Source organism: Sparus aurata, chromosome 23 (assembly GCF_900880675.1).
Source record: "Sparus aurata chromosome 23, fSpaAur1.1, whole genome shotgun sequence".
Lineage (NCBI taxonomy): Eukaryota > Metazoa > Chordata > Actinopteri > Spariformes > Sparidae > Sparus > Sparus aurata.
The window spans coordinates 29,410,099-29,418,731 of NC_044209.1; the positions used below are offsets into that span (position 1 = coordinate 29,410,099).

At 41.9% G+C, this 8,633-nt stretch overlaps 2 protein-coding genes across 3 annotated transcripts in view; both read left to right on the forward strand.

The window, feature by feature from the left end:
* Positions 1 to 652: 652 nt before the first annotated feature.
* utp18 (UTP18 small subunit processome component) lies at positions 653 to 6,575 on the forward strand. Its single transcript, XM_030408147.1, has 13 exons — positions 653 to 1,065; positions 2,084 to 2,229; positions 2,328 to 2,423; positions 2,570 to 2,643; positions 2,723 to 2,826; positions 2,929 to 3,054; positions 3,144 to 3,318; positions 3,460 to 3,560; positions 3,758 to 3,848; positions 3,950 to 4,073; positions 5,571 to 5,745; positions 5,845 to 5,987; positions 6,334 to 6,575. Exons 1-13 carry the CDS (start codon positions 847 to 849, stop codon positions 6,356 to 6,358), a joined length of 1,599 nt encoding a protein of 532 aa, XP_030264007.1. The 5' UTR covers positions 653 to 846; the 3' UTR covers positions 6,359 to 6,575.
* A 1,114-nt stretch (positions 6,576 to 7,689) lies between these two features.
* btr30 (bloodthirsty-related gene family, member 30) overlaps positions 7,690 to 8,633 on the forward strand; it is a 7,343-nt gene continuing 6,399 nt past the window's right edge. For both annotated transcript variants that reach the window (XM_030408142.1, XM_030408143.1), the window contains exon 1: positions 7,690 to 7,787. In XM_030408142.1, the coding sequence (XP_030264002.1) occupies positions 7,705 to 7,787 (83 nt within the window). In that variant the 5' untranslated portion in view covers positions 7,690 to 7,704. The remainder of the gene's footprint in view (positions 7,788 to 8,633) is intronic.

The window sequence follows — 8,633 nt, forward strand, 5'->3', positions numbered from 1 at the left end:
ACGACCAACTAGTACATTATTTATATGAATCATTAAAAAAAACATTAATTACGTCACATAAACTCGTCACAAAAGTTGCCATAACAATAAAATAATGATTAAATATAAAAAAAAAACAGAAGCACAGCGTTCCTCACCAAGACAGCAATGAATTATGGGAAGTTGAAATAATAAAATCTAATACAACCAGTCAAAACAACAATAAAAATACAATTGTGAATACTACACATAGAAACTGATTATAGTAAATGAAATGTTAATGAAATAAAGTATTTTATCTTCAGTAAACTCGTTTCTTACATTAGAGATGATTTATTGCTTTTTATTTATCCAATGTTTTTATTTATGAAAGTTATTAAATTATTAGATATTTTAGTTATTTTAATTGTACCATTTATTTATACCTACATTTATATTATAATTGATGATTATAAATCATTTGATTTCTACTTGGACAATAAAAACAGGAAACAAGATTTTTTACAATTAAATGAATAAATCTAATCGAAAACTGTATAAAAAATGTTTAATTAGAATTAGTTATTAAGTATTACTTTTGATTATATAGATATAATCAATCAATAATTAGTCAATATAAAGAAGTAGCTCATATTTTCACGTCACTCTGCTGCACTTCTCTCCGCGGACACCAGGGGGCAGCCGTTAACTTCCGGGTTCAGAGGTGAACTCACCGGAAGCAGGTGAAGAAAACACAGATGTCCACATGTGAAACATCAGCAGCTCAGAGAAGAAGAACAACATTCACTGTGTTAACGAGTCTGTACGCTGAGAGTTTAAATCTGTAGTTTTTCGACTGGGGTTTGGTTCCGTTAACTTTCAAAGAACATGGCGGACGGGAACGTGATCAAGCTGCCGGTGACGGAGGAGCGAGCTCCGGCCAAGAAGAAGGCTCGACCGCCGAAGTTTAACGCGAGGCAAGAGGCGCAAACCCGGCAGAAGAACGTGAGGAGGCTGGCGGCGCTGGGGGAGGAGGACGGCTCGGTGAAGCTGCTGGAGGAGCTGGTGTTCGGGGCGGAGGACGAGCTGGTGGAGAGACTCGTGGAGGTAACTTCTCACCAGACCCCGTTCAAAAATCTGTGTATTTAGTGTTCTCTCACTCCTGGACTAAGTACCTGCACACAGTCTGAGCAGTTCCAGAACCAGGAGTTATTTCTGATAAATCCGGCTCACTGGTCATCTGCCAGCAACACTTCAGGTCCAACTGAACGACTCCTCCTTTACAGGCCGTTAATAACCAGACTCCATTCAAAAATTAGATAAATTTAAGTTCTCTTGGAATTTGAGCACTATGCTTCAGTCTGAAACAAAATATCTTCACTTTTAATCATTGTCATTAATTTCTGTTAGACACGGTTTGACATTTATATGTTAACAAACTTCACTTTATTAGTAAATGACCTGTTCATTCAAGCTCGTCCTGACCAGATTTAATTCAACGTCGTGACGAATAACTCTCTGTAACTCCGTGTGAACCAGACTTCATTCAGAAATCACTGAAGTTAAAGTCCTCTTGTTTTGGGGAAAGTTGCTGACACTAAATATATTTGCTTAATGATTTTTACCCAGCTGGTCTCCACCAGACTTAATTAAAAATTGTGTTAATTTAATATTCAGTTGGTATAAACGTGGCTGAGAACAGACAGCCGAGCTTCTCGCTGTTTGTCACGCTTTGTATTGATCTTGTTCTCTTCAAATGATGATTTAATTCAGGTGGTATTTTACAGAAATGATGGACTCCACAGTATTCTGACAACAGGTCCAGTTGTTCTCGCAGATGTTATTTGAATTATGTGATATACGTGCCGACACACAGAGCTGGTGTTCATACATCAGACACAGCCTCAGGTGATGCTGTACCTGAAGGTTCTCATTACAGATAAGTAGAGGAATTTAAAATTGTGTATTTTCTGAATGGAGTTTGGTTTCTTGTCAGAAAATGGAGATGAATTTCCCCCTCTCTTTGTTCTCCTCATATTTTGTTCTTCTGTTGCATATTACTTTCACCTCTCAGTAAACTGTTGATCTGAACCTTCCTCTGACATCACTTCCTGTGTTTCATCAGGAGGACGAGCAGCAGGTCGACACGCTGCTGCTGGAGGACGCCGCCGAGGAGTCGGGCCAATCAGAGGCTGAAGATGAAGCTCGTCAGCAGCGGCAGCCGACCAGAGTAGCTGCCTGGGTGGACGAGGACGACGAGCTGGAGGAGGCGTGAGTGTGTGTGTGTGTGTGTGTGTGTGTGTTTGTGTGTGTGTGTGTGTGTGTGTGTGTGTGTGTTTGTTCAGGTGTTTAATGTGTTTGTGTTTCAGGGTGTACATGAAGCATCGTTACCGTAGAGACCTGATCAAAGGAGAGGCCGAGTCCATCATGACCAAACAGAAACTACAGCAGAGGATGAGAGAGCAGTGAGTTCACACACACACACACACACACCTGGACACACACACACACACACACACACACACCTGGACACACACACATACACACACACACACACACCTGGACACACACACACACCTGGACACACACGTTAACCTGCTGTGTGTTTCAGGTTTCAGAGGTCGATGGGAGGGACGCCGTCGTGGGCGGAGAGCAGCGCGGTGAAGAAGAGGAAGAAGGAGCGAGGTGGAGCAGGTCTTCATGTGAGACTCTCTGGATTAAAAGAATGTCGGTAAAAATTAAAACGTGTTTTTGTTTCCTGAAGATGATGAAGATGACGAGGAGGATGAAGACGAGGACGATGACCTGCTGAGGAGGACGGGAAACTTTGTGGCGTCTCCAGACAGTCTGCCGAGCGGCGTCCTGCGGGTCGGTCACACGTCAGGACTGATAAATGACTAAAACTCACTTTATTAATAATCAATAATCTGTTAATGCACCAAAGATAATATAACTGTCCTTCTGTCTCAGATGAAGAAGTGTCTTCCTGCTAACAGCGCCCGTCCGTCAGACGACAGACTGACCACCGTCCAGTTCCATCCCTCCGCTCAGGTCGTCATGACGGCCGGCCTCGACCAATCAGTCTCCCTCTTCCAGGTACACGCAGCCAATCAGCTCTCTGTGACATCATCAGACAGGACTCGGAGGCAGGTGCACATCTTGTGACTCCATGTTTTGTCCCACAGGTGGACGGGAAGACGAACCCGAAGATCCAGAGCATCCACCTGGACCGGTTCCCCGTCCACAAGGCTCAGTTCAGCCACGACGGGGAGACGGTGATCGCCACCAGCCTGAAGAACAAGATGTTCTACCTGTACGACATGATGGAGGGCCGAGTCACACCTGTGCACACGGTCAGAGGTGAGTCAGGGGCTCAGGGGTCAGGAGGAGAGCAGGGCGACATGTACCTGTCTGTGATTCTCTGCACAGGGAGGTTGTGAGCAGCTGTGTTATTGATCTCTCAGCTCGGATGATTGATTGATCGGTTCTGTCTGTGTGCAGGTCTGAATGAAGCCAGAGTGAAGGAGTTCTCCGTGTGTCCTGAAGGAGGCGCTCTGCTGCTCACTGGAACCAACGGATACCTGCACCTCCTCACACTCAAGGTGACTCTTCTCCTCCTTCACCTCCTTCACCTCCTTCTTCTTCTTCTTTTCCTCCGATCTCCTCGTCCTCCTGTAGTTTGCTGCAGGTGTCGACAGATTTACTCAAACAGGAAGTTTCTTTTTCTTCTTCTGTGTGTGTGTGTGTGTGTGTGTGTGTGTGTGTGTGTGTGTGTGTGTGTGTGTGTGTGTGTGCGCAGACTAAGGAGGTGGTTCGCAGTATGAAGATAAACGGTGACATCAGCGGCGTCGCCTTCTCACACGACGGCAGCAAAGTCTACGCCAACTCAGGTGAGTGTGTGATGTTCAGAGCGGGTGTGACATCACAGCTCCACTTCCTGTCAGTCATGTGATCAACCTGTGTGTGTGTGTGTGTGTGTGTGTGTGTGTAGAGGAGGGGGAGGTGTATGTGTGGGACATGCGCAGCAGTCGGTGTGTGAACAGGTTCACAGATGACGGCTGTGTGAAGGGAACGTCCATCGCCGCTTCACCCAACGGACGCTACCTCGCCTGCGGGTAAGACACGCCCACCCACACCGTCCAGCCTTCTGATTGGCTCTTAGCCATCTGTCAGTCAGAATCCTGTCTGAGAAGATATCGAATCAAAATCAGTCTGAAGATTTTGAACACCTGAAGATTATCCATGTTGTGTCATTTACATTCAGAAGTGCATAAAGAAAATGACTTTTTTAGAGGTTTGTTTCCTTCATGTTTGTCTGTATTTATTTATCTTTGTATTGTTTCACTAATTTATTTATTTTCCCTTTTAATTATTTTTATTGTTTTTGTTTTGATTTTGTTTTTTTATTTATTTTTTTTTTTACAAACATATTCCAACTAATAATAATACTATAAAGAAAGAAAGAAAAAAAATAAATAAAATAAAATAAAAAATAAAATAAAAAAAAGAAAGCAAAACACAAGCAGACAAACAAATAGCACGCTTCCAGTCCCTCCAAAAGCCCCGCCCCCCTTAAATGGTTTCAGGCACTATAACTACGACCTTCATAAGCAAATTCAAAAGAAATGTCGAGCGAACAAAAACATGTACATCACAACGACATCAGATAATTTTTCATTGGAGCCCAAATTTCAACATAACCTGCATCATTATTCTCCAGACTAAAGGCTGCTTTCTCTAGACTCACTGCCTCCATCGCTCGGTGACCCACTCCCTCTCAGGTGGAGTTTTGGCGCAGATCCAGTTATTGATGATCACCTTTTTTGTGATCATGCATAAAGAGAGGAGCACTTTCTTGTCCTTTGGTGGAACTTTATTAAAATGATGTAGATCTCCTAATATACTGTGGTGTTAGTGGAATAGTTATGTTAATGTGGTTCATAGCGTGTTTTGTTTTACTAAACCAAATTTCTATTTTATGGCAATCCCAGAGTAAATGAAACAAAGTTCCATCAGTATAGCCACATTTTAGACTTTACTGTCTTCTTGTAAGCCCATTGTAAATAGTTTTGACGCTGTGTAGTATAATCTGTTGAGTATTTTGAATTGTCTTAGTTTATTTTTTATACATCGAAAAGGTTGCCTTGCATTTTTCCATCTACCGTTCCAGGACAGCTCTTCCTCTCGTTTATGCAGAACTCTGGCCAACATCAAATTGATCACCAATGCTATCATTCAGAGTTTAATACCAAAATGTAACTGCATTTTTATTGTTAATATATTGATTCACATTAAAAGTATTTATTAGTGAAGAACACTAATGAAGCAGAAATGATAAAGAAATGTAAAAACTCTGGACATGAAGCCGTTCAGACGAACCAATAGAGGAAAAATATGCCTCAGAAATAAATGAATAAATTAATTAATGCATTACAGAATAGATAAAATGGAAAGTTACTAAACGGGGCAGTTTATACAAAGACAAACACCTTTTGGCTCCTCCGGCGCTCCGTACAGCTCCGTCACAGGTTAAACTACATCAGGTCGCTCTGTGAACTCGTCAGTGATTTCTGTCTGTAGCTCGGTCGGTGTTGATCTTCTCTCTGTCTCAGCTCTCAGGCGGGCGTGGTCAACATCTACTCTCAGGAGGCGTGTCTAAATTCAGCCAATCCCAAACCTCTGAGAGCAGTGATGAACCTGCTGACGTCAGCGACCTCCCTCGCCTTTAACCCCTCCTCTGAGATCCTCGCCATCGCCTCGCGAGCCGAGGACGAGGCCATACGACTGGTAAGATGACGATGATGATGATGGCAATGATGATGATGGCGATGATGATGATGATGATGATGATGATGATGATGTCATTAACCCTGCGTATCGCTCCAGGTGCACCTGTCCAGCCTCTCCGTCTTCTCTAACTTCCCCGTGTCCAAGAAGAAGATGGTTTATCGAGCCAGCTGCCTCGACTTCTCCCCACACAGCGGCTTCTTCTCATTGGCTAACAACAAAGGACACGCCCCTCTCTTCAGGTGAGACAGGACATCAGCTCCTGTCAATCAAAATGTTTATTTATGTCATTTAGATTATTAATGTTTTTTGTATTATTATTTTTGTGTCTCCGTCTCCCGACCCAACAAAACACAAAAATAATCTTTCGACTGAACAAACGACAGAACTGAACCCTCGCATGATGTTCAGAGACACAGAACACAAACCTCTCTGATCCGTGTGTCAGAACAGCTGACATCACACTGATGATCATGAAGTTCTGTTCTGAAGCTCAGTTCACAGCTGAGACGTCGTTCACACGGGAATAAAGACAGAACTTCTTTGTTCTAAGAGCTGAGAACATCTTCTGTGTGTGTGTCTGTTCAGGTTGCTGCATTACAAAGACTTCTGAAGACCTGAACTCTGGAGGCTCGGGTCCGACCCGCTTAAAGGACCAGTCCGCTGTTCTGCCATGTTCTGACTGCAACATGTGAGCAGCTGATCTGAAGACGGAACATAAATGTGACAGCTGCTGATGAGTCGCTGTGACGGAGGCTGACTGCTGCGTCTCATGTTTTTACTGTTTGTATCAAGAGAAATTATAAAGCGTATAAAACATCTGATCGCTCGCTCGCTCGTTGGTTTGTTTGTTTGTGTTGTTTTTTACTACATTAATACACTTAAATCATTTGGACCCAAAATGTCTCCTTCGTCTTATAATTCATCATCTTTAACTCTTATTTTAGACTCAATATCTCAAAGTATGAACATCAACAACATCATTTTAAACTTTTCAACCAGAATAATTTAGAGTTTAGGAACTGAAACCGAAGTTTGAAACCTTCCAGAGCGTTTAGTGTCACCTCACCTGTCTGCAGATCATTCAACCTGTGATCAATAGATCGATCAGCTGCTGCCAGAAACACGATAAACACGTTTCACTTAAAGCTTTAATACCTTTAACCTGGTGATCATAATTCTGACTCGTGATGTCACAAATGAGACAAACAGACGTCAGTGTGGACACGGAGCGCCTCGTTACACTGACATCACACTGTGACATCACACTGTGACATCACACTGACATCACACTGTTTATTTTATTGATTTTAAACAACAGGAAACATGAAACAGAAATAAACACGAGCAGTGATGTTTTTACTGTAAAGATCTGCTGACACTCGTGTTGAATCAAAGATCATTTAAAGGTGCAGTCTGTAACTTTTGTCTCCCCCTTGTGGCCACATGGGGGACTCGGTGGGCACCGCTGTCTCCACAGACCCATCATTCATCAATAAATTCATACTCAGCTGTTCAGTCACATAAAGATTAAAGTTGTGAATTTGAAATGAAAATATTGATAATAATAATCAGAACTTTGATCATTCAGACTCACAACAAAGTAAAACATTATTTCATGCGTATTGTCGTGCAGCAGTTTGTACCTGATGAATTTAATTAAATGTGATTATTTGAGTTTAACGAGAGATTAAATATAATGTGTCTGAATAAAATATAAAGTTTGAACAATAAAAGATAAAAACAAGAAACAAAATAAAAGATTTCACATTAAGTTTTTATTTAAGAAAAGAATAATAATGTAAATAAAGTTTATATGAAATAAAGAATGTAGAGCTTCGATTATAGAAATGAAATAAGTGTGTAAACCACCAGCAGGAGGCGCTGCAGCGGGTTAACAACAGGTGGATGTAAACATGCAGTGACTCCACCTTCAAAACTCACCTGACGGCTTCATTCATGGCTGAGGCTCCGCCCACTGATGACAGCAACCTGAGTTTCAGGATTAGTCACAGAAACACGTCGACGCTCGGGGACGCCAGGTAAGAAACTCTCCGCTCACCTGCAGAGTTCAAACTCTGGACATATTTGACCTGAAGATGAATGTGTTTTTTTCCACCAACATGTAATTTGTTATTTGTAATCTGTAATCTATAATCTATAATCTATAATCTGTAATCTATAATCTGCGCCTCCATCACACATCAGGGACTGTGTCAGACTCTGGTTGAGGCTCAGCAACGTGTTTCCTTCAGACCGCAGATTTATTCTAGAAGCTGATCAGAGTGAGGCTGATGACTCTGTGAGGCGTTCAGGGACCTGCTGTGGTCAGTGAACGCATCACGATGACACTTGTCGGTTGTGGTTTCTGGTTTGTTGTGAGAGGACGTTAATGTCTTTACTGTGAGTGAAGAGATGATCCGTGGGAACCATCAGTGTGTTAGCCTAGCTTAGCATGAAGACTGGGAACAGTGGAAACTGTGATCTGAAACACAAACTGTGATTTTACATTTCTAATGTTGAATCACATGACAAAGAAAAAGTATTTTATGCAAAATAAGATGATTGACAGTTAACAGACAAAGCTGTTTTTTATCGACTCTGTACTTTAACAAAGTATTGAGCAGCTTCACCATGAAAACGTCTCCTGACATCTTTCATCACGTTAAAGATCGATGAGATAAATAAGATTCATTTCGGGGCTCAGATGTTTTCAGTTGACTTTGAATCATTTTAGTTTTAAGCTGCTGGAAGGGTTTAAATTTTGGTTTGGTATCAACTCGCAGGTGTTGGACGACGTTAATATCTTTAAAATGACGGATTTTTCACAGATGTGAGAGAAATGTTGTCGATTCAAGAGCCAAACGTTTCATAACATGGAAAAATAA

Coding starts and splice junctions, on each gene's coding strand:
- utp18 (XM_030408147.1), top strand. CDS start 847: ATGGCGGACGGGAACGTGATCAAGCTGCCGGTGACGGAGGAGCGAGCT. Junction 2,644..2,722: donor GAAGAGGAAGAAGGAGCGAG/GTGGAGCAGGTC, acceptor TGTTTCCTGAAG/ATGATGAAGATGACGAGGAG. Junction 5,746..5,844: donor AGGACGAGGCCATACGACTG/GTAAGATGACGA, acceptor GTATCGCTCCAG/GTGCACCTGTCCAGCCTCTC.